The 26,448-nt window shown below is 38.5% G+C and overlaps 1 protein-coding gene and 1 pseudogene across 1 annotated transcript; both read left to right on the top strand.

The window, feature by feature from the left end:
- Window positions 1-2,269: 2,269 nt before the first annotated feature.
- Window positions 2,270-26,448, top strand: part of LOC109049916 — a 100,195-nt pseudogene continuing 76,016 nt past the window's right edge.
- Window positions 2,675-20,256, top strand: LOC109070354 (gastrula zinc finger protein XlCGF26.1-like). Its single transcript, XM_042722503.1, has 2 exons — window positions 2,675-3,308; window positions 18,421-20,256. The coding sequence occupies exons 1-2, from the start codon at window positions 3,065-3,067 to the stop codon at window positions 19,536-19,538; spliced, it is 1,362 nt and encodes a 453-aa protein (XP_042578437.1). The 5' UTR covers window positions 2,675-3,064; the 3' UTR covers window positions 19,539-20,256.

Here is a 26,448-nt window from a genome sequence, read left to right as displayed (position 1 = left end):
TAATAAAGTCATGTCATGCAACTTGACAAATGTTTTTAATATTTGGATATATTAAAATGAAGGTAACATTTAATGATAAATAGTTAATAAAGTTTTTTTTTTTTTTTGCATTTAGCATTTTGCTACAAGTCATTATTCTATCTAAACTTTAAACTTTATTCTATTAAACTGATTTCAGTTTATGTGGATTGATCTGTCATTCACATTGATATTAACAGTTGATCCTTGAGAAATTGGTGAAACACATGAGAAAAGATCTGCGTACCCAATGTCAGTTATGTGATACCCTCTGAGTATTATATATGTGATCTACAGACATCAATTGGTGCATTTAAATGTAAAGGATGACAAAAATATACCATAAACTATATTTTTAAATACTATGAAATATAGTATGAAACACACAGCTTTCACCTCCGTAAACATTTACCCCTGTAAGAAAAAAGTCAGATTGTGCAGAAGAATCATCTGTTTCCTGTGGTCTTGTCCCGGTGGTCGTCTGAGACAAGGTCTTTACAGGGGATCTGTCTCTGGGGCTCTAGTCCTGGTCTCCGCTGTCTTTCAGGGCTGTAGAGGTCCTTTCTACCTGCTGATCCACCATCTGGGCTGGATACATACTGGATCTGGTGGCCACGGTGACCTCGGAATAAGAGAGAAACAGACTAATATTAGCGTAGATGCCATTCTTCTAATGATGTAGCAAGTACATCGGGTGTTATGGGAAGTGTTCCCGGTTCCGGTTTACCTAATTAATGCAGCCTAGCAATACTTTAATGGATTTTTATAGAAATGTGTTAGTGTGCTATGTGTAAACCAGGTTAAAGAGATGGGTCTTTAATCTAGATTTAAACTGCAAGAGTGTGTCTGCCTCCCGAACAATGTTAGGTAGGTTATTCCAGAGTTTAGGTGCTAAATAGGAGAATGATCTGCCACCCACAGTTGACTTTGATATTCTAGGTATTATCAAATTGTCAGAGTTTTGAGAACGCAGCGGACGTGGAGGACTATAATGTAACAAGAGCTCGTTCAAATACTGAGGTTCTAAACCATTCAGGGCTTTATGAGTAATAAGCAAGATTTTAAAATCTATACGATGTTTGATAGGGAGCCAGTGCAGTGTTGACAGAACCAGGCTAATATGATCATACTTCCTGGTTCTAGTAAGAACTCTAGCTGCTGCATTTTGGACCAGCTGGAGTTTAAGCATGCAGAACAACCACCCAATAAAGCATTAAATTTGTTTATACTTGAGGTCATAAACACATGGGTTAACATTTCTGCATTTGACATTGAGAGCATAGGCCGTAATTTAGATATATTTTTGAGATGGAAAAATGCAGTTTTACAAATGCTAGAAACGTGGCTTTCTAAGGAAAGATTGCTATCAAATAGCACACCTAGGTTCCTAACTGATGATGAAGAATTGACAGAGCAGCCATCAAGTCTTAGACAGTGTTCTAGGTTATTACATGCAGAGCTTTTAGGTCCTATAATTAACACCTCTGTTTTTTCAGAATTTAGCAGTAAGAAATTACTCGTCATCCAGTTTTTTATATCGACTATGCATTCCGTTCCGTTAGTTTTTCAAATTGGTATGTTTCGCCGGGCCACAAAGAAATATAGAGCTGAGTATCATCAGCATAACAGTGAAAGCTAACACCGTGTTTCCTGATGATATCTCCCAAGGGTAACATGTAAAGCGTGAAGAGTAACGGCCCTAGTACTGAGCCTTGAGGTACTCCATACTGCACTTGTGATCGATATGAAACCTCTTCATTCACTGCTACGAACTGATGGCGGTCAGATAAGTACACATATTATCAGTGATATTTACAGCTTACTTGATACATTTACACCTCAGAGGATCCCGAGTATAACACATTCAAAATATTTACACCAGAGCAGATATTCATGAACAGAAGTTTAGTTACATTTATAAATACAAGCATGCTTTGTATGTAGGCCTATACAATCCAAAAACTATAGTTATAAACATATATGGCTATGTTCGTGAACAGAGAATAGCCTATCACAGTAAAGTTGTGTCTAATTCTTACTGACATTAGGCTAGTAACATTATAACTCATATTACTTTTATATCGTATTGCTGAACATAAAAAAACATTCTGGCATCGTGAGACGCTGTGATGCTGTGAATGAAACTTCATAATGTTTCACTTGATTATACATTTAGTCAGGAATTATAGTTTGGAAAAAGTCTAGTACTAGTACTAGTAAAATGTGTACAAGTAATGTGAAATAACAGAGCTCTGTCAATTCTTCGTCATCAGTTAGGAACCTAAGTGTGCTACTTGATAGCAATCTTTCAAATAGATTGCTTTCAAATTCTAAATAATTGCAGGTAAGTACTTGTGTTTATGTTTTAAACACTGCAGGCTACAATACAATATAAACAGAGAGTAGGTTTATCCTGCAGGAACAGTGGCCTGTTTAATATGAGTCCTGCAGGAATGTCTCTGTCCTGCATGATCCCTGCACAGAACACAGCATTCCTTCAGGAATCCCTGCAGGATTTTATTATTATTATTAGTAGTAGTAGTAGTAATGGTAGTAGTATTTTGTAAGAGCGGGACTTTTATTTTGATGGTGTGCCATGACGTCATAAGGCTGCGCCGCGCTCCCGCATCTGTGATTCGGCTGAAGAAAGGTTTGTTTTTATTCGTGTAAGTGTTTAAATCAGTGCAGCTCGTTTGTTTTATAGTGAACTTTTGAATGAATCCGTTATTTTCGAGTGTAACATTGTGATGTATCTACTAGCGATAATGAAAAGCTGCGTCTCGTTTGTCTTTAAAGTGAAGCAGTTGATCATAAACACTGTTTGGATTTAAACATTTAAAGGATTTAAACATTTACACAAAAAGATGCAGAAAAGAGCTGTCCATGACTAGAGGACAAACATCTTGTCATATCAGTGCAAGTGAAAGTTTTGAAGTTAATTTATATTTTTGATAATAAACTGTTTTTACAGAGACTTATATAATCATGCGTGTTTAATGCTTTTTTTATAAAGTTTATTTACATTGAATATTATCTGTATCTATTCATGTTTGGGGATCTGGGGAAGTGTCTTTATGTCTCTTTGGTCAAATGTTGGTTTTTCTTGAAGTTTATCAGAGTTGTGTATACAACACACACACACACACACACTGTTAATGATTCTGATCTCAAACACACAGAGAAACTCCTGCTGAAGCACACTGTTATAAAGATGGAGTTTATTAAAGAGGAGAGTGAAGACCTGAAGATTGAAGAAACACTCAAACATGAAGATACTGACGAACACACAGGTCTGTCTCATTCTCAAAGTCTTTCTTCATCATCAATATCTTTATTGTATTTACTACATGCAACTCATGATGAAATGAACGACGTCACAAAAATAATAACAGAAATATCCAAAACAATTATGTGTAACATTAAACCCATATCTACTTCCGAGATACAAGCAATGAAAATCATCAGTTTATATCTCTAAACTATGCATTGTATCTAAAAGTGTTTAAAAACCTAACTGTGAAATGTGAGTGATAACTTCACATCTGTTGTCTATGAATGATATGCATGCATGCACACAGCTGTGTGATTGTTTTGAGTGAACAAGGCCTGTCCTGCTCATGAGGTGACTGGTAACATCAGGGTTCATCACTGAGGGCACACCATCAAATGGTATAAATTCAGAGCCTCTAGAAGTAGTCGTGAGGCATCTCAACATTCTCAGTCTTAAGGACTGAAGATAGACCTCACAAGAACTGCGTGACCAGATCAACATCAGAAACTGGGAGAAGAAGCACTTGTTGGCAGAACAGTAGCAAACAAGCCATTACTGAAAGAGAAAAACAGAGTGAAACACCTGAAATTTGCTAAAGAACACACGAAATGGACAAATTACCATTTTTCAATTTATTTCTAGAGCACAACTTAAGAAAGCTACCGTAGACCAAATGTACAAAATAAATAACCATTAACAGAACTGAGACATTGAAAAGATCACAAATAAACAGCAAGACATAAAGCACAACAAATACAGATCATGAATAATAAGCTAGAGCAAATAGAAACGATTAACCTAGATTTAAGAAATGTACAGTGTGTATAGTCTCAGATGATTGGGTATTCAGACTCTAAGAAGCGCTGTGGACTGAGCAGGGCTCTGTAGTGAGACCGTTTCATTTGCATTTGCGACTGAAAACTACTGCGTGTGACTATGAAAACATTAGTATAAATTTTGCTGTATTTTTGTGCTATTGCACATTAATATTTTTACTTAACCTTTTGCCTACATGATAAAAAAAGAATGCAAACTAAAGATAAAATCCAACTCCTATAAAATTGCATTTTACTAATAAAGAAAAACCGACTAGATGTGTGAAAGACACTACATTTATAGGATGCACTGAGGAGGAGCACAGACACTCAGTGGCCAAGTGATACTTTTACAGTTTTACAATGGTATTGGTACAGATTCTGTGTAATTAATAATTCTTTTTGACTGTGTATTTCCCACTTTAAGTGAACCTTAGTTTCCAGAACAAGTTGAAATATAGCTGCAAGCAGCGATGGCGGGCCCGAGCCATCAGCGCAAACGCCACCCCGGTGGCATCAGGAAAACTGTGCCCAGTGGAGACATACACAGTAACCCTCTAGCACAGGGGTGTCCAACTCTGTTAATGGCGATCAACTGTCCTGTAAAGTTTTGCTCCAACCCTAATCAAACACACCTGAAACAACTAATTAATGTCTTCAGGATTGCTTGAAAAGTAAAGGTAGGTGTGACTGATTAGAGTTGGAGCTGAACTTTGCAGGAGAGTCGATCACCAGGAACAGGATTGGACACACCTGATTTAGCAGTTTGGATTTAATGGATACAGCAATGAAAGGGTTAATCCAAACCATCAAGAGACACACACAACACAATATATAAAACTTGAGTAACACTTCCAATAAGGTTTCAGTTATTAACATGAATTATATTAAATTACATTAACAACAACTGTATGGCATTTATTAATGTGAGTCTCTCTCTGTCTTTCTCTCTCTCACACACACACACATACACACACACAAAGAACAATATATATAAGGTTTAAAAAAAAATAATTATAATAATAAGAATAATCCTTAGGGGATCAATAGGGCCCTGCGGCCATTGGCTCGGGCCCTAATTAAAGTGCTGCTATATAAAAACAAAAGAGAGACATAATAAGAGTATGTAATATATATATATATATAAAAATAAAACAAGTTCATTCTGTGGCACCTGAAAAAATAATTTGGCACCTGAGTTTGTTTCTTATAATAGCCAATGGCTCCTTACTTGATTTTGTTTTTGTCCGGAGCCCTGTAAGACTGTTTTCCAAGGCTGCATGATATTAAACCATACTTTAAAGTACACTAAAGTTTTTTATCAATCCATTGTATACAGAGCTGTGCAGAGAGTAAAAGTAATGCATGCATGTAAATATAATATATATAATAATATGTAATATAATAATATAGAATTATTAGATAGTTTATGCACACAATGAAAATGTCACTGCTGATATATACTTTTTGTATTATATACAAAAGCATAAGTAACTCCATTTGCCTCCAAATCTAAGGTGAATTTTATTTTTTTCAATATTTCGACATTTTTAATTATTCGTAAAAGTAATGCCTAGTAAATAATCTTAAATTTCTCACTGTACATTGTTCTTCTTGTTATGTTGGAGCCTTTGCCTACACATAAGGATCCCCCGAATGTTGGGAAACTGAAAATATTTGGCCGAACATAGCAAAAAAGCTCTTTCAGTGTTCTCTTTCGGCGGAATAAGCTTAAAGACTGAATAAATTGCAACAGTGAGAGACTATTGAGCACTGCAATCCCATGTCTCTGATTAGAAGAGGAAGGGGTGGTTGTTTCTCGTTACTGTGATTTGAAATCTTAAAATGGACTTAAACAGAAAAATAAACTGCAGAATGTTATGTTTTCTAATACACACACAAATTGCATGTATGCAAACAGCACTGCATGAGCATCTGCTTGTTAGCCTGGGTTCAAAGTGGGGAATAATTTTACTCATCAGTTGCTCAGTAACATTTAATTTTTTATTTCTACAAGGCATGGATGTGACAATCTGATACATGCGACAAACATCTTCCCAAATTCATAATGAGAAACATTTATAAATCTGTTGTTGTCAACAAAAAGAAGCACTGAGAACTTTCCGCAGGTTTATGCCAAAATAAAAGCTGAGAAAAAGCAAAAACTCCAACATTAATAAATGTCAGCAATGTAATTTTCTGTTTTACTGTAAAATAAAATATTAAGACAATAATAATTACAATAATAATGAAAACTGCTCTATTAATACATATTATAATAACATTCACACATAGTTTTCAAATCAGGATCTGTTTTAAAATAAGTCTTATCTGCTCAGCAAGGCTGTATTTATTTGTACAATAAAAAACCGGTAATATTGCCAAATATTATTACCATTTTAAATAACTCTTTTCTCTGTGAATATATTAAACTGTAATTTATTTCTTTGATGTGCAGCTGTATTTTCAGCATCATTACTCCAGTCTTCAGTGTCACATGATCTTCAGAAATCATAATAATATGCTGATTTAATTTTTTTCCAGTTTTCCTTTTTTTTAATCTTTAGCCAATCACATGCCTGATTCAAGAAGGGGGTCTCAAAAATGGCAATTTTTTTTCTTTTACTAAAAATTGGTCAAATACATGGGGAAAAATATGTGAAAAACCGTGTTCGGTATTCGCCCTTTGGCCTTAGGCCCAGTGTTTTATTTTATTCGGTTTCGGCTTTGGCCAAGAATTCATTTCACTGTATCCCTTCTTACACATTACATCTGCACTTTACTAGAGAACCTGCACTAATTTCAGATACTCAGCAGTGTTATTCCTAATTGTTTATCACACAGTAAATGAAAGTGAAAGTCGTGACATCTGCCAAGTATGGTGACCCATACTCTAAACTGGTGCTCTCCATTTAACCCATCCAAGTGCACACACACACACAAACACTCTGAACACACACCCGGAGCAGTGGGCAGCCATTTATGCTGCGGCACCCGGGGAGCAGTTGGGGGTCCGGTGCCTTGCTCAAGGGCACTTCAGCCATGGGTACTGAGGGTGGAAGAGACACTCTTGTCATGACCTGGCACTAAAGCCATGACAAAAATAGAAGGACGTAGCTTTAAACCACAAAATAAAATTTATTAACTAAACAAAAACACAGATACAACAACTAACATAACATAATACAACCGTGAAGTGTGAAAATCAGTAAGATCAGTAAAATGAGGTGCATGTTTGGATGACTGGAACGTATGCTGTGGCGTGTTGCATGAACAAAGCAATTAGTGCACGGGAGAGAAGGGCTCTCCCTTAACCAAGAGAGTGGTAGGTTTATGAAGGCATGAAACACCTGGGCCCAGGTGTCCCCAATCTCACTGACAAATGATAGCCACACCCCCTGCAACAGAGAACAAACTAGAGGCAAGGAAACACGCCAGACCAACAGGCCATCACACTCTTCATTCATTTGCGCATTTGACTCGAGAGTGTGACGTCCACGACGACGCAAGTCCGGTAATTCTACAAACAGCAGCGTACTTGATAACATCAGTCAGCTCACCTTGGCTACCGCAATTTTCCTCACTGTATATTTACAATAAAATGAAATATGATATAAAATACCACTGCCTCCTTTCGTTTTCATTTAACATAATAATAGCAGCAGAAATGTACTTAGTTCAGGGAAATGTGTATATATACAGCCATTACAATAAAATGAAATATTATATCAATTGCTTCTTTTTATTTTCATTATAACATATAGATAAATTAAATACAGACCAAAGATTACCTGTTAGATTTACCCAAAATGAATTATATTTTATGTTTAACCACTAAGAAGACATCAGAGCCAGCAGCACATATCAGAAGGACTAGCCGAGTTGAGGCTGCTCTCGGCGGATACATGAGCTCTGAGCTCCCGCTGATCGCGTGGAGCTGACCGTCTCCGAAATCAGCAAGACATATTTTTAAATAAACCGCAGATTATAGTTTTAAACAACTACATTCTCACCTGAAATACATTTACAATTACAGTTATATTTTGAAAATAATCAGAATAAATGGTGGTTGAAATCACAATGCTGCGTGAACTCAACCAATCAGCATGTTTTGCGCCCAAGTCCCGCCCCCAAAAGTTCCGGAACTTTGAAAAGTACTACCTCGCCAGCAGGGACTTTCTGAGGGGCATTTTTTTACCCTGAACTTTATTTAGTTCCTGGTTCCTGCTGTGGATACACACCGAGTACCAGCCCAAAGTCCCTAGTTCCTGCGTAAAGTTCCAGCGGTGGAAACGCGGGTTTTGTATGGCTTGTGTGACGCTGGATTGTAATACTGGGGTTCCCCTCATACGTCACACTCCAGGATTCCCCACAACACGTAATGTGAAAAATGCATAATGTGCCTCAGAGAACTAATGCAGTGATATAAGAAGACCAAACTTACACCTTACTGATGATGCAAACTATATACAGGCAAGCAAATGAGGTGAGAAGAACGCAACGTGCTGCATTTTCTTTAGAATTGATGATTTTATATTGATTTTATTTTTGGGTTTTATATTCGCTTTTTTTTTATAGACTTTTATTTTTGGTAGTATTTCAAATATATATTACTACCACGATTAGTTTTAACAATATGCAACCACTTTATATCGCCATAAAAAAAAATTCAAACCCGCCTATGTGTATTGTAGCTGCAAATTTAAACAGGACAAATTTCACAAGTCTGACAAAACCACCGACCGTGTTAAAACTGTCAATGTGTTGGAATTAAAAAAACTTTTATCATTTAAAGTTACACATTGTCATTGTATTACTCATAATGTAATATACATAAATATATATACCTCTATACACAAACACACAATTATGGTTATAAAAAGTCCCCAAACGGCTCTTTTTCATGTTCCTAAAGGTTGTAGCATGTTTCTATTGTCCAGATTGATTTACTACATTTCGTGAGATTTTGCCAATACCTCCCTTCATATATGTACAGTTCACAATTATTTTCATAAAAAGTTACTGTAAGTCCCTGAAAGGTTTTTGTGTGTGTGTGTGTGTTCCAAAGGATGTAGTACATTGCTAAATACAAGACGACTTACTGCATGTGAGATTTTGCCAATACCTCCCTTACTGTATGTACAGTACAGAATTAAAAAAATTCTGTGAGTCCCCAAGAGTTCCCTTTCAAGTTATATTTGAAATGCTTGATGTTGGGTTTGTTATGGTTAACACCTCGTCGTGACCCGTGTCTGAAGCATACATTGAAAAAACACCAACGAGTTGGCCGGCGACAGCCCCTGATGTCACTACCGGTGCGACTATAAAACAGGCACCGGGAGAACACGTCATTCTCTTCTTCGTCTTCATTGACTGTTTTGTTTGAAGCGTACAGCATTTAGCAGTGCATGTTTCTCGCCAGAGGCTTTTCTCTGATACCTGCAGTTCACATAGCTCACATTCTGTGGTGTGCGTGTGTAGTGAAGAGCAAGCGCAAGCGTTCAGCTCTCGAGGGAATTGGATGCGCTCTGCTGCGATCATTGTGATGCATTCGCGAGACTCTAAGGGGAGTCTCCCTGGGAGCTAAATGCATGCTGCGCGTTGCGTCGCGGTGAAAACATGGAAAGGATCTGTTGGGAAATTTCTCCCTATCAGTCTTTTTCTTTTGTTTATGCTGCATTCCGGCTTAAGAGAAAAAAAATCCTCTTAAAGATGTAAGTCTATTAAGACTTCCTCCTTGCAAAGCAAGCACTAGCAAAACGTTTAGAGCAGTGGTTTTCAACCTGTGGGCCGCGGCCCCCTAGTGGGTCGCGATGGTATTGCAGGTGGGCCTCCAATTACTATTAAAATAAATAATAATATTGTTAATATGTAAAAATGTCTAAGTCATAACATAATAACATCATTTCATATATATAATTAAATAAGCCCGAGTTATTTTCTGTTCATTGCCAGTTCATTCTAGGGCTGTTCGATAAAAATCGTAATAAAATCACGTTTTGAGCGTGCGCGATTTCTAAATCGCTTTATAGTACGATTTTCCGCGGCCCCGACCTCCCGCAGTATGCCATCCGATCTAATCAGAATGCAACGCGCCTAGCGCGAGAACAGAACAGACTGGGAATATGCCTACGTAACTCCAGGTTCACACAGTCTGTGATGCCCCTATTTTCCGATCCCATGTTGACGGATCAGAGTGTTCACACTGCATGCGGTAAAAGGCTAGAAAAAAACGTGCGAAAATAATTAATATCTAGCACATGAGCATAGAGAGAGTTGTGAGTGCACAGGACGCAGTTTGAGCGAGAGGAGACGTTTTAAGTGCACGCACTCTCTCCGGGCAGAGCAGCGTGTATCTGAGCAAGCAGTCTGGTTTTGTGACAGAGCAAAGGAAATCTGCATGTGAACGGAGAGATTCGCGCTCGCGCATTATTTTAATGTGCTTTCGCGTTACAATAATGCGCTCTCGCTGCTGCTTCTGCACCGCATACACATAGGCTACTGTATACGCACTGCGTGTGAACCTGTATAATGTATAACAAATCTATTTCAACATCTGAGGCGCCGCTACAATTATTGAGCTCTATAAACAATGTATGGCAAAAAAGAAAAAAAGTCCCTGGACACAGGATTTATTTATTTATATTTTTTTGCCATAAGTCTAGAAATTTTGTTATACCTTTACTATAGTGATTATTTTGACTTATGTCTGTTCTAGAGACGTTTTTCATAAAGCTCTAATTGGTTTTCTTTTGGAAATATGTTTCAAATTCATCCTGAGTGCATTTATGACTGTAAAGCATATCTGTGTGTGTCAAAATTGTGATTAAAATCGAAATCGCAAAATTGATCAAAGAAATCGTGATAGTTTTTTTTTTTTTGTCCATATCGCACAGCCCTAGTTCATTCAATAAATACAGTTAACAATCTAGCTTCTGAGTACTAAGTTATTAACCCAATAATAGCGGGGTCAGTTAATTTTTTTGCAGTGGGCCGCGCAAACATATGTGTTTGGTTGTGTGGGCCATGAGTTGAAAAAGGTTGGGAACCACTGGTTTAGAGGATATGTGCATCCATGTCATTGTTATTTGATACCCGATGACACACACACAATCTCTGCGTTGTTTGTTTGGGCTAAGAGCAAGCATTCAATGTCCTTGAGGGGGCAATTTGCGTGCATTTGTGAGCGTTTTATAAAAAAATAAAAAAGCTCCGCTCCCGGTTGTCTCTCTTTTCGAGGAAACAGACATCTGCTTCCCGTGAGCTGTTGGAGGTTATGGATCATGCCGCGGCAAGGTTGGATTTGCCATGGAAGCGTGCTAAGAGGGTGACGCCGCGAGGTTGTCTCGATGAGCGTTATCTTTCTGGCCATGGCCCTCCAGCTCAGGTGAGCCTTCCATTTCTTCCTGATCTCCATACAGAGAACAAGTAGAAATGGAGGAGGCCGTTTTTCTTGTGCATCCGTCGATTCTAGCATACGAGTATGCAATATCGAGGTGCTGCGCAGAAACGGTTCTGGATGAGGTAGCTGAGCGAACATCCAGGTCTGAGCCCGAACAACATAGGGGTCCTGGTCCATCTCGGTCTAAGGATCGCTTCCCTCAACATGAGGGACTATTTGGGCGGTTCTCGTGGTAGTTTAGCAGAACTCCCCTTTACCAAAAAGGGTCGCCTATGAGTGCGCTACTCTCTTTCTGAATTTGCAGTTCTCCTCTCACGTGAGATTGAGTTCTCTGTTTTTCCTCCAGAGCGCTCCAGCATTATTACCACAGATCGAGTTGATTACTCTCAAACATATTGTTTTGGGATTCACCATTCCATCTATGAGCTGCTCTATCAGAGTGTCATGAGAACCCCCTCCTTAGAACAGTATTTAAAATCCATGTTATGGTAAGTGTACACGTGAAGTCTTTGCGCACTTTCTGAAATCCACAATGTGGTAAGTTCGCATGCTAGTGCTCTGCATTATTTCTAAAATCCTATATGGTGAGGGCTTCGCACGGTTGCTTCGTGCCCTTTCCTGAGTTGGTAAAAGCCCCGTTCATCTTGGGCACCCCTGCACTTATGTATCCTCGGATACCTACCTAAACAGGGTGTTGCTACTAGGAATCTGTTGAGACAGCTCCTTCAGCAAGCTTATGCAAGAGCAAGCAGTAGCCCCTGTGTGACAGGCAAGACTTAGTATAAAATGCTAGGTTCTTTCCCGTACTCCTTTAAAGGAATCTTTCTTGATTCCAAGCCTTCAGCTCTACCCCGGGCCGAGGCCCTAACAGGTAAATTGGATATGTAGCCTAGGCCTTTGGCCATAAAGGGGTAATGTCACGGACAGCCGTCTAACGTCCCAGGGGCAACTCCCATGGAAATGGTAGAGTTGGTACTTGGTGTTCGCCATGATTCTGGCCTGCACTCCCCTCAGCATGGCAGCGTGGATATACTGTTCCCCATAGTGACCCCTGAGTAGGGAATGAGACACTGCGTCCTCTAGCTCCCTGCCATGCTTCGGACGCAAGTGAATGACGTGTTCTCCCGGTGCCTGTTTTATAGTCGCACCGGTAGTAACGTCAGGGGCTGTCGCCGGCCAACTCGTTGGTGTTTTTTCAATGTATGCTTCAGACACGGGTCACGACGAAGTGTTCCCCATAGCGACCCCTAGAGGACGCAGTGTCTCGTTCCCTATTCAGGGAACCATGGTTACATTCGAAACCTGAGATGATTTGTCATGTTACAATGGTTGTAGTATAAAATATCTGTGTACTTGTACGTACAGTAAAGGCAAAATCTCACATGTAGTAAATCAACCTGGACACTAGAAACATACTACAACCTTTAGGAACATGGAAAAAAAGCCTTGGGGACTTTTTAATAACCATAATTATGTACTGGTGTTTGTGTATAGGGGTATATATATTTATAGAAAAATTCACCTATAGTAAGCCATTCTAGTCACTAGGAATGTACTACAACCTGTGGAACATGGTAAAAAACTTTAGGTGAATAATTATATACTGTATGTACAGTAAGAAAGATATTGGCAAATTTTGAACTGTATTAAGTCAGCCTGGTCACTAGGAACATACAACATTTTGAACACAAAAAACAATTTTGGTGAATTATTTTTTTTCTTAAAAAACACTGTACTGTACATAGGGAGAGTATTGTCTAAGGTGATATATGTCATTTTATGGGAACACAGTACAATCACACCATGCTATGGTAGAGGAACAACTGTATATTATAACGTCCCTAAGCAAGAATGTCCATAGGGAAGTTAAACAATGAACTCCAAGGTTAAAACGGGCTGAACTCCCAGAGGTCACGTCCGGCCTGGGTAATCGTTCCAGAGTACTCATACAACTTCGGCGGCCGAGAGTCGACAAGTAATCTAACCCAAGAACTTGAACGTGTTATGGTCAAGAACTCTCTGTTAGAACTGATTGCATAATGCAGTGAGTGTCTCCTTAAGCAGAAAGGACACTGGATTGTAAGGCCGGGACTTTTAGGTTATAAAACCTAGCAGATATGGACGGCGGGGCTCAGCTGGCCGCCTCACAAATTTCCACAATGGACACATTGATGAAACTGGATTGTAGGGTTTGGACTTATGGGTTATTACTCCGTTGGGGCATTGTAGGCCCAAGGAAGGGTACGCTAGCATGATAACAAAGTTGCAGGGCCCACAGTTTGGTTCGAGGGTGCCATAGGATCTCCTCTCTCAAGTGAATGGGACAATGTCTCAATGGAATGGGTCATGGGGCTGCTACCAGCAGCTGCATTAGCTTTGATAACCAGAGCTGGTTCTTCCAGAGGGGGGCCACCAAGAGAACCCTGTGTCTCTGTTTCCTGATTCGCCTGATTACCTGTGGGATCAGGGAGATCGGGGGAAATGCATAAAAGAGAAGGTTGGGTCAGTTGTTTTGCCCCTGCACAGCGCCCCCCCACCTTGTGTTGGAGGCATCTGTCGTGACAACTTTCCTCCTGCAAGCCATTCCCATGGCCACGCCCTGTTCCAGTAAGAGTCCTTCCAAGGGGCCACGGCTGTCACATAAGAACCTGGCTTTTGAGAGGGCGAGCGGCACAGATTTTAAAGGAGGCTGCGAGTTTCTGCATGGCCAGAGCATGTTCTGGCACGATTACAGCTCTCATTTGACCTGAGTCAAAAACTGCCCCCAGGAACGGTATTTGCAGCATGTTCTTGTCAAAGTTGACCCTGAGTCCCAGGCGCTTTAAGTGGCTGAGGAGGAGGGTCCTGTGTGCCATCGATTCTGGCTCTGATTGGGCCAGCAAGAGCCAGTCAGATTCCTATCAGGGCTGTGTATTGCCAACAATCTGGCGATACAATACGTATCACGATACAGGGGTTACGATACGATGTGTTGTGATACATTGCGATACTGTCAACAAGGCGATATATTGGGATATTTCTTATTTTAGGAATAGGATATATTTTTAGAAAAGCTGTCATTAAGAACACAATTCAATGCAAGTTTATTTGTATAGCGCTTTTTACAATACAAATCGTTGCAAAGCAAAAGAAAGTTAAGTTTCTACAATATTTTGTAGTCGCTTATCAGTGGTGACTGTCAGTTTATGTGCATATGGCAGAAATGTATGGAAAAATCAATTAAAGACATAATCAAACAGATGATGAACACTATTAACAGCAATTATATTATATGATGCAATCAAACTTATAGCAAAATTTGGTAGTTCTGTATGTTGTAAGAACACACTACCTTTTTGTGACATTGGTTATTGTTGAGTAAAAATTATTTAACCAGAACACAGTGGGATCTGCATTTGCAATAATCAGTCCTTGTAACATTCAACATTATTGAACCAATTTTTGTGCAGTACGACTAAAGGGTGGGGATGTTGGGAATTAAAGTGCTTGCAGGATCCTGTTTATATATATATTAGAACTTGCTTTAAAGGTTGTGACATACAATTCTTTCATCCTCTATTACTAGCAGCAAATAGCGATATTAATGCTAACATTAGTGCCGTGCCCTAATGCTAGTATTTCCTGTTATTCTCACTGTCGTTCAGAGATAACGACTGTCATCTAGCGGTTGGGATGTAAACTCAAAACGAAATAACTGCCATGAATCTTGTATGATTTTATTTTATTTTTTAAATATCGATATTCCATTTTTGAGAATCGATATAGTATCACCAAACAAAATATTGCGATACTCACGTGTATCAATATTTTCTTACACCCCTAATTCCTATCTGCCTCAGAGGGGAAAGAGCTGCGTCTGTGCACTTTGTAAAAGTGCAGGGAGCCAGAGACAGCCCGAAGGGAAGGACCGTGTACTGATAAGCCACTCCCTCAAGAGGCGAATCATAAGAATTGTCTGTGACAGGGGGCTATCTGGATGTGAAATTATGCATCTTCCAGGTCCAAAGAAAAGAACCAGTCCCCTGAGCGGATTTGCAAGAGGATCTGTTTAATCCTGAACGAATCTTTCTTGAGGGCGTGATTCAGATCATTGTGATCGTGATTCAGACTTTTTGGGGACAAGGAAGTAACGGCTGTAGAAGCCTGACTCACTCTGAGATGTAGGAACCCATTCTATTTGCCAGCAAATTCATCAGCTCTGAATGCAGATGTGAGCATCCTTGCTTTCTACTGAGGTTGGGACCATGCCCCTGAAGCGCGGGGTCTTTGAGCGAATTGGAGTGAATATCCTCATTTTATTATCCCCGTAACCCACTTTGAGACTCCGGGGATGACCTGCCAGGCCTCAGCCCATGTGGCTAGGGGTTGGATTAGCTCGAGTGACTGACTGCCCAAAGGCAGGGCACTTGTGGGAAATGGAAGAGGAAATTTGCTCTCTTTTGAAAGTGTATGTGTTTTATTTTTTTTTTATGCTGTCATCCGACAGCTCGTCATCACTTCCCCCAAACGAGACCAGATCACTCGTGCTGGCAGAGGGACGCTGGTCAGGCTGGGAAAAGAGCCTCCGCTGCCGAGCCATTGGTTAGTTTTTTTAATACACTGCACGAACCAATGGCCGTGCAGTTTCACTGTGTGATTGAAAAAGGCTTCAGTTCAGGAGAAAAAAGGCTTTTTTCCATAGCGTCTTTAGCAAGATGCAGTACGAAGGAAGTATCTACAGGGAACTTTTGATTACTTCATGATATCACCACATTTCATTTAAAATTCTAATTTAATTCACATACAGCACATACAGGTCCTTCTCAAAAAATTAGCATATTGTGAAAAAGTTCATTATTTTCCATAATGTAATGATAAAAATTAAACTTTCATATATTTTAGATTCATTGCACACCAACTGAAATATTTCAGGTCTTTTTATTGTTTTAATAATGATGATTTTTGGCATACAGCTCATGAAAACCCAAAATTCCTATCTCAAAAAATTTGCATATTTCATCCGACCAATAAAAGAAAAGGGTTTTTAATACAAAAAAAGTTAACCTTCAAATAATTATGTTCAGTTATGCACTCAATACTTAGTCGGGAATCCTTTTGCAGAAATGACTGCTTCAATGTGGTGTGGCATGGAGGCAATCAGCCTGTGGCACTGCTGAGGTGTTATGGAGGCCCAGGATGCTTCGATAGCGGCCTTAAGCTCATCCAGAGTGTTGGGTCTTGCGTCTCTCAACTTTTCTCTTCACAATATCCCACAGATTCTCTATGGGGTTCAGGTCAGGAGAGTTGGCAGGCCAATTGAGCACAGTAATACCATGGTCAGTAAACCATTTACCAGTGGTTTTGGCACTGTGAGCAGGTGCCAGGTCGTGCTGAAAAACGAAATCTTCATCTCCATAAAGCTTTTCAGCAGATGGAAGCATGAAGTGCTCCAAAATCTCCTGATAGCTAGCTGCATTGACCCTGCCCTTGATAAAACAAAGTGGACCCACACCAGCAGCTGACATGGCACCCCAGACCATCACTGACTGTGGGTACTTGACACTGGACTTCAGGCATTTTGGCATTTCCTTCTCCCCAGTCTTCCTCCAGACTCTGGCAACCTTGATTTCCGAATGACATGCAAAATTTGCTTTCATCCGAAAAAAGTACTTTGGACCACTTAGCAACAGTCCAGTGCTGCTTCTCTGTAGCCCAGGTCAGGCGCTTCTGCTGCTGTTTCTTGTTCAAAAGCACACACCTGTGCACGGTGGCTCTGGATGTTTACTCCAGACTCAGTCCACTGCTTCCGCAGGTCCCCCGAGGTCTGGAATCGGTCCTTCTCCACAATCTTCCTCAGGGTCCGGTCACCTCTTCTTGTTGTGCAGCGTTTTTTGCCACACTTGTTCCTTCCCACAGACTTCCCACTGAGGTGCCTTGATACAGCACTCTGGGAACAGCCTATTCGTTCAGAAATTTCTTTCTGTGTCTTACCCTCTCGCTTGAGGGTGTCTATGATGGCCTTCTGGACAGCAGTCAGGTCGGCAGTCTTACCCATGATTGCGGTTTTGAGTAATGAACCAGGCTGGGAGTTTTTTAAAAGCCTCAGGAATCTTTTGCAGGTGTTTAGAGTTAATTAGTTGATTCAGATGATTAGGTTAATAGCTCGTTTAGAGAACCTTTTCATGATATGCTAATTTTTTGGGATAGGAAAATTTTGGGTTTTCTTGAGCTGTATGCCAAAATCATTAGTATTAAAACAATAAAAGACCTGAAATATTTCAGTTGGTGTGCAATGAATCTAAAATATATGAAAGTTTAATTTTTATCATTACATTATGGAAAATAATGAACTTTTTCACAATATGCTAATTTTTTGAGAAGGACCTGTATGTTAAAATCAACATAATCAACAATAGAACATAATCAAAAAAGAATTTTTCTCCTATTCCTCCTACTTTTTTTCATGAGATATTGAATGTCAAATAAACAGATATGAAAAATGTTCCTTGAGCAAATTTTTTCTTACATTTTTATGAGTTGTTGCTCAGGAGAAAGTCCAAATAAAACTTTTTTTCCCCTGAAAGTACATAAACTTTTCTGTCAAACTATACCAACCTTTTTAAACGCCTTGCTACAGTCTTGGAGTTATGAGTCTTTATTTGTGTGTATGTCACTCAGAAAAACAACTACACCTTCAGAGGCAAAATGCCTTTAGGGCTTAAAGGATGAATCATTTTATCTAGAGTTTCAATTGTGACTGGGTTTGATTTAGCGTTGTAACCTCACAGTGGCAAGTATATGCAGTGGTAATAGTCATTTTGGTTGACTACCCACTGTACTTGTTGGACTTGATGTTTTACAAGTCCGTCTAAAAGAAATTATATCTTTGTGCCATTAAACTGGTGATAACTTTTATTCCTTTCTGTTCACTCTAGACCTGATACCGCTGAAAGAAGAGGGTCAAGACCTGAATGAAATGGAAAAGAAAAATCAATATGAGAAATATCATGACCTCATGGCTGGAGAAAAATGTTTTAGTTACTCACAGACTTATAAAACCGAAGCTACAAACCTTAAAGTCCAGATGAGAGTTCACACTGAACAAAGCCCTTTCACCTGCCAACAGTGTGGAAGGAGTTTTGGTCAAAAAGAAAGCCTTAAAAACCACTTGAAAATCCACACTGAAGGGAATTTGTTCATGTGTTCTCAATGTGGAAAGAGTTTTACACAGAAAAAAACACTTAATGTCCACATGAGGATTCACACTGGAGAGAAGCCTTACTCTTGCAAACTGTGTGAGATGAGCTTCAGACGAAGAGAAGGTTTTAGGTCTCACATGACGGTTCACACTGGAGAGAAACCCTACTCCTGCAAACTGTGTGGGAAGGGTTTTAATCGAAAACAAAGCCTTAAAGTTCACTTAAAAATCCATGCTGGAGAGAAGCCGTTCATATGCCCTCAGTGTGGAAAGAGTTTTACACAGAAATCAACCCTTAATGTCCACATGAAAATTCACACTGGAGAGAAGCCTTACTCCTGCAAACTGTGTGGGAAGAGTTTCTCAGCAAAAGGAAGTCTTAAAATTCACATGAGAATCCACACCGGAGAGAAACCGTTCATCTGCACTCAGTGTGGAAAGAGCTTCAAACAGAAAAAAGAACTTGATGGTCACATGAGAGTTCACACTGGAGAGAAACCTTTTGATTGTGATCAGTGTGGAAAGCGTTTCGGATATAAATCACACCTTAATAAACACATGAGGATTCACTCCGGGGAGAACTGTTTTATATGTCATCAGTGTGGAAAGAGTTTCTCACACAGAGGAAATTTTGATAATCACATGAGATTTCACACTGGAGAGAAGCCTTTCACTTGCCAACAGTGTGGAAAGCACTTCACAGTTAAAGGAAACCTTAAGACTCACATTAGAGTTCACACTGGAGAGAGGCCTTACAAGTGTGTTCAGTGTGAAAAGAGTTTCAAAAATAACACATGCCTGAAACGGCATTTGCAAACGCATTCTGTTAATAAACTTCCATTGTCCTCAGTGTGACAAAAAAAGGGTAAGGAGCAATTTCAACATTCATCGGTGTTCACTCTGGAGAAAGACAATTTGATTGTGTTCAGTCTAATAAAAACATCACACTTTAACAAACATATTAAGGTAATTTAGATATTTAAGTAATGTAAATGTCAGACCCCATTTGTGTTTTTTGTTAAAGCAACACTATGTAACTTTTTCTTTGTTCATAATATGCAAAATGTATATAATAAGCGAGTACATCAAAAATTCATCAACCAAACTCCCTTTTTGTCTTATCCCTAATAACTATGGTACATTTATAATATGTGATTATTTTTGGAATATTGTAGTCTGTTCGGGTCGTCACCGCTGGGGAGTAACACATACTTGTGTGAATTGCCATAGACATAAACTTGGAGAAGTAGCTCCGTTTAGAATGTCTTTCCAGTATAATGCATGTAGTTCTGTTTATTAACTGCTAAACCGACAAAATTTACACAGTATTGCTTTAAAGCCCATGTTGCAGGTTAACCACCACTGTTGATTAATGGGTACATAAATCACTCAAGATATGTATATCATTTTTAAAATGTCTCAAAAATGGCCTTAAAGACCATTTTTTTTACGTTTTACGTTTTTGGTATTAACGGGGGGTTTTTTACGCAATTCGGTGATGACGTCACATTGGGGAGAAGTGGAGGAAAGGTAGCCTCAGCCTAGTATGATGCGCGTTCCAGGCAACCCGTAACCCGTGTTTTTTCCAACCTTAAACCCGTGAAAGTGCACTGGAACGGCAGTCAAAACCCGTGACTTCCCACCCGTGAACTCGTACTAGATCGATGTACTCCGAGTTCCGACGTCACACAGGACGCGAAACAACAATGACAGCCCCTAAGGATAATACTGCCTACGGACGCAGTGTTTATGCAAGTGGTACACGTTGAAAAGTTGAACGATTTTAGGACAATGTAACCTTGCGATAAAAACTGGGATGAGGAAGAGGTGGCAAGAGCCAACATGTATGATGGCCCGCAGCCCTATAATTTTGAACCAGCCAGACGTGAGAGAGCAAATGAGGAATTGCCAAGAACTGATGGCCGTCAAAGCCAATTAAATGCATGGTCCGAGGAGAATGAGTGGAGAGTTGGTGAAGTGTCCTGGTGAGTTGCTATCATTTAGCAACGCAGCAATGAGCACTGGAGCTAGTCTACGAGCAGCAGTGCACAATAACGACACACATATATATATATTTTTTTTACTGTCATTGGATAGCACCGAGTGAAAAATAAACGTTTTCTTTATATCTAGTGGTAGTGATCATGACGTTAGTTCAGATAAGTACCAGTAACTTTGTCATAGTGTCGTACCGGTAAACTTTGTCTTTGTCATCTAGAAATAGAAGGCATCATGCTAGCTATATGGGCGTTTCTAAGTGTTTATCTCTTCCTCTGGTGAAAATGTTGTTGCATACGTAGCCGCGTGTCTGTCGCTATGTTTGGCTGGTGCTTGTGTGTAAACTGCGTTGGAAAGCTGGTGCTGTAGGGAAGTGAGTGCGTTTTGGTCGCTGTTGGTCGATATCTATCTATCGATCTATCTATCTATATCTATGTATTTATCTATTTATCTATAATCTGCGCTATCTGAATACTCTCGTCTACTACTCGTCTCTCTAGTCACTCTGAATGCTCTTAAGGCGGGCTTTGGTAAATTCTCTCCCCAATTTGACGTAATGCAATGCATTGTCGGGGAAAGGAGAATCGTTGCAAACCGCTGTAAGATAGTACCTACTTTTTCGTATTTTATTCCATTTTGTGATACCCAACAACATAAAATACAATGGATAACAGTTTAAATGTTCATTACCAACAAGCAAATTGCACAAATTCGTTGAAAAATTAACCATGCAACACGGCCTTTAAAAGAGCACCGTTACAAAAAACTTGACAAGTGTGATTAGCATACATTTATACTAAAAATAAGGAATTATACTTTTAGTCTGGACAAGTGAAGAAGCAGCAGAGACAAGCCATAGAAGCACAACTTTCGCACATGTAATCATTAAACAGCATATAAATCAGAACGGCCTAACGTAGTGTTTCTCAACCCTGATCCTGAGCGCCCCCAGCACTGCACATTTTGTGTCTCCCTAATTAAGACATACAAAATGTTGTGGTTCAGAAACACTAGCCTAACGTTAATGAATGAAAAGTTGAACCCATGAAGAGAAAACCACTGTGAAGCTCTGAGGGTGTTGATGGACTCAATCTACTCTATTAATGTTTTGATCAGTAGCCGGATTTCCACCCAAAGTTGCGAATTTAACTTGTGTGCAAAATCAAAGAGAACAAAATCATCACTTCCTGATAAACTGGCACTATACATCACTAAGAAAAGTAGAAGAAGCTACTGAATATAATAATTTTCATATATAATAAATTACTTGCACCTCAGAGCGAGCAGATGAAATACAATGAATTCCGTTATTGCTTTCGGAGGTGGATGCTGCTGTTTAGGAACGCAGTCGATTAACAGTTCTGGGAGGCAATTAAACAGAAATACTTTGATGACAGACTTTGCTCGGACATTTCCGAATGACCATATAACAACATTTCAGATGCTGTGGAACAAGATCGGTCTCCTGGTTGGTCAGGATTAACTCTCCCATAGTGCAAAGTCACATGACTTTTCTGATGTGCTTGGAGGAATTTATTCGCAAAATGCATTTCCATCTCCCTTTATTCCCATTAACCCTTTTTCGCAAAAATCAAAAACCACCTCAAGCGAGCGTAAAAATGTTTTTGTGAATTAATGCATTTTTATTCTAATTTCAGCTTTTCCATCACTCAATTTTGATGCGATACTTCAAAATGTGCATAAAACCAGGGTGATGGAAACCCAGCTAGTGATCCAGACATAATCTTTGACAAAAAAGAGATTTGTTCCATCTTTTTGTTAAGTGTAGCTTTTTAATTAAATTTATCCACATTCAAATGCTGATTAAAAAATACATGGAATTTGCATGAAATGTTTTTTGTTGTTGTTCGAAAACAGAGGCTCTTTTCTTTTTTTGATATATGTGCAGATTTTGACACAACAAAATATTCTGAGGTACTTTTTTTGTGAAAGTTATCTTGCAATTCTTCTCTGGGCATCTTTACACTAGTCTAGAGCTTGTTTGGAAAGAAGCATGAAAGAAGATCCTGTATCTACAATTCCATCTCCTTTCCACTGCGAGCTAATAGAGAAACCATCAGCTAATGAGGGCTAGGATCACCTGTAGCCAACAAAAGGACTCTTATCTCTTTTATATTTACCAAAAGTCTGATCTTTGATCTCAGCATTGTTCTGCTGGATTAAAGTATTTTCTGTAGGATGGGACTGATGACCAGAAGTGTTAGCAACTCTAGATGCATTACCATTTCTTAAAGCATCTTTATTCTTAGAGGAATGGTATTGACGACAAGACGCAGAAGAATGTGATCATTTGCATTTCCAACAAAACACTGACTTTCTCTTGTTCCTTTTTATCTGCTGTGATGGAGAGACCTTAAAGTTGTTTCCATCACCATTTTTTTTTTGTTTTTTATAGTTTATTACAATTTTTAATTTTTTTTTATTTCTTTATGTAGGTTTGTCATAATTGTGTTTTTAATTTTATGGGTGTGGTAAATTTAGGTGATTTATGGAAATGTTTGTACATATATTTTTCTATTTATCTGTCCTCTTTTTATTGTTATTATTTGTATTTATCTACTTAAACTCTTTTTTCTAAATCTCATGTATAAATTTTATTGTAAGTCAAGAGTTTATTGTATAAAAACATGGTATGTTCCAATTAGTAAGAGTGGGAAAGATGTGTTTTTAAGATGGCCATCTAAGACGGATCTAGAGCGGGCGAATAAGATTGTAGTGCTGTGTAACATGTAAAACTCCAGCCTCAATGTAATAGAAGGGAGATAGTACTGGCTTAGTATTAGACTGTTTTTATTATCATCTTTGTATTAAGCTCTTAAACCTATTTATTTGAACATTTTGCACATTCGCTCCAAATAAACAACCTTTTGGACGCCATTTTTGCTCCCATGATTTTCATCCTTCTTGTGGCTGCTCAGGTCGTTAACACAACTACAATCTGTTGATTCTGACAGTCTAGTTTAACAGTCATTTCATTAAAGTTTACGTTGCTCATATTGTTTGTCTTTCTCCAGTTGTTGTCCTAAATGAACTAATTCGTCAACTGTGGACACTCTCCATCGTAACTCACTGCTAGGATTTATATTTTTATAGATGAGTTTGATGACCACTTCTTCTGTAATTTTAGGTTTCCAACATCTACAAAGAGAGTAATAAAGTCATGGCCAAAAATATCTGCACCCTTGTCAGAAAATGCAACACTTCTCTCAGAAAATTGTTCCAATTGCAAATGTTTTGGTATTCACATGCTTATTGTTTTTGTTTGTACTTCAACAACAAAAAAAAAAAAAAAAAAAAAAATTTGTTTGTTCTTAATTGATAAAATTTCACACAGATCTCAAAAATGGTCTGGACAAAATTATTGGCATCTTGTCAAAATTGTAAGAAGTAATTGCTTTTCAAGCATGTGATGCTCCTGTAATTTGTATTTAGACACACCTGTGGCAAGTAACAGGTATGGGCAATATAGTAATCACATTTGCAACCAGTTAAAATGGAGAAAAGTTGACTCAACCTTTGTGCCCATGGCACTGTAGCCAACCTCCCTGGACGTGGATGGGAGAGCAAAATTAATGAAAAAATACAACAAAGGATTGTTTGGTAGTTGGTCGTGTTTTTTATAGAAAATTTAATGAAATTATAGAACATCTGAATGAAAAGGGATGCTATGGTAGGAGACCCAGGAGGACACCTCTGCTGACGCAAAGGCATAAAAAAGCAAGATTGGAATTTGCCAAAACTTGTGTGACAAAACCACAATCCTTCTGGGAGAACGTACTGTGGAGAGATGAGACAAAAATAGAGCTTTTTGGTAAAGGACATCATGGCACTGTTTACAAAAAAAAAAGAAATGAGGCCTTCAAAGAAAAGAAAACAGTCCCTACAGTCAAACATGGTGGAGGTTCAAAGGTGTTTTGGGGTTGCTTTGCTGCTTCTGGCATTGGATGCCTTGACTGTGAACGGTATCATGAAATCTGATGATTCCCAAAGAATTTTGGAGTGCAACGTAGTGGCCAGTGTCAGAAAGCTGCGTCTCCACCAGAGGTCATGGGTCTTCCAGCAGGACAATGACCCGAAACACACTTCAAAAATCACTCAGAAATGGTTACAAACAAAGCGCTGGAGAGTTCTGAAATGGTCAGCAATGAATCCAGATCTGAATCCCACAGAACACCTGTGGAGAGATCTCAAAACAGCAGTTGGGAGAAGGCATCCGTCAAATCTGAATGACCTGGAGCAGTTTGCAAAAGAAGAGTGGTCCAAAATTCCAGAAGAGATGTGTAAGAAACTCTTTCATGATTACAGGAAGCGATTGATTTCAGTTATTTCTTCCAAAGCTGGTGCCCCCAAATATTAAGTTAAGAGTGGCAATAATTTTGTCCAGTGTATTTTTGGGGTTCTGTGTGCTTGTTGCACTGCTAACTAATTAGGAATTATTGAAGAACTAACAGGTGATTTTTCATTAAGACTTAACTCACTACTGTTAACTATTAAGGAAGATTTGTTAACTAATCAGTATGTAATATAATTTTATGATTGTGTTAAGTAACAGTTAGCTAATTAATAACTAATATATTCTGTCATACCTCCTGAAGAACTACTATTAATTATCTACTAGTTAAGGTTCAAGAAAAATAACTATGAAATAACTACTAATGAACAGTTATACGCAAATAATCACTATAATAATCAGGCTGTGGCCCACAAATCAAGTACTTGAGTAAAAGTACAGATACCCCAATAAAATATTACTCAGGTAAAATTATAAGTAGGCCAATTCATTTTCAAAATTACTTGAGTACAGTAGCAACTTTGTTACAGCCCACTTATTAGCCTATAATGGAAATTAAATATGCATTTTGTTTGCTTCTAAATGTTTGTTAAATTAGTTTAAATGTGGACAGTATACATGTTAAAATGGAATAAAATATGCTGTATTAAGAAATGTTCTCATCTGAAATAAAAATCGTAAACAAGTTGTGTCATGTATCTTACAAAGTTTATGATTACTTTTATAGGTTTAGAGTGTAAGTTTGATTTGAGTCAAAATGATGTAGTAATTATTTACTAATAGGTTTACTTTAGAATACCGTTTCAGGTTCTAAGTAATTCCTGCAGAATTATCTCTTATTAATTAATAAAGGGTTCACTATAATTTCACTTTAGAATAGGCCTACTGCTTCACATGCGAAATAGGTCCTGCAGAATTATTTGATAAATCTTTATTAATTACTAATGGGTTCCCAATATCTTCACTTTAGAATAGGCCTACTGTTTCAGGTTCGAAATAAGTCCTGCAGAATTATTTGATTATTCTTTATTAATTACTAATTTGTTACCTGTATTTTCACTTTCCCTCAGTCCTTGCCTTACATACAGGAACTGAATTAATGGTAATGTGGTATATGCTGATGAGGCACACATACAGTACTGTATATAAAATATAAAAACTAAGGTAAGTTATCGCAAGGCACTGGAGTGGTGGTGGGGTTCCTATTGAAAGCTTACAAAACACACTCACAAAACAATTCACTACACAGGCAAAACCTCTATAATATTTATAGCATTTATTAATATTGCATTTTCATACTACTACTACTACTACTACTGCTAATAACATTTATATGAAAGGGTCACAATTCAGTGTAATTGTGTATAACTGTTCATTAGTAGTTACTTCATAGTTATTTTTCTTGAACCTTAACTAGTAGATAATTAATAGTAGTTCTTCAGGAGGTATGACAGA

This window comes from Cyprinus carpio, chromosome B4, assembly GCF_018340385.1.
Source record: "Cyprinus carpio isolate SPL01 chromosome B4, ASM1834038v1, whole genome shotgun sequence".
Lineage (NCBI taxonomy): Eukaryota > Metazoa > Chordata > Actinopteri > Cypriniformes > Cyprinidae > Cyprinus > Cyprinus carpio.
Note: the sequence above shows the minus strand (reverse complement) of the source record. Positions and strands in the feature narration are given on the sequence as shown.

What these genes read in the sequence shown, in the direction of transcription:
- LOC109070354 (XM_042722503.1), top strand. Translation starts at nt 3,065, where the DNA reads ATGTTTGGGGATCTGGGGAAGTGTCTTTATGTCTCTTTGGTCAAATGT. An exon ending in AGATACTGACGAACACACAG is followed by an intron (nt 3,309 to 18,420) that starts GTCTGTCTCATT and finishes TGTTCACTCTAG; the next exon opens with ACCTGATACCGCTGAAAGAA.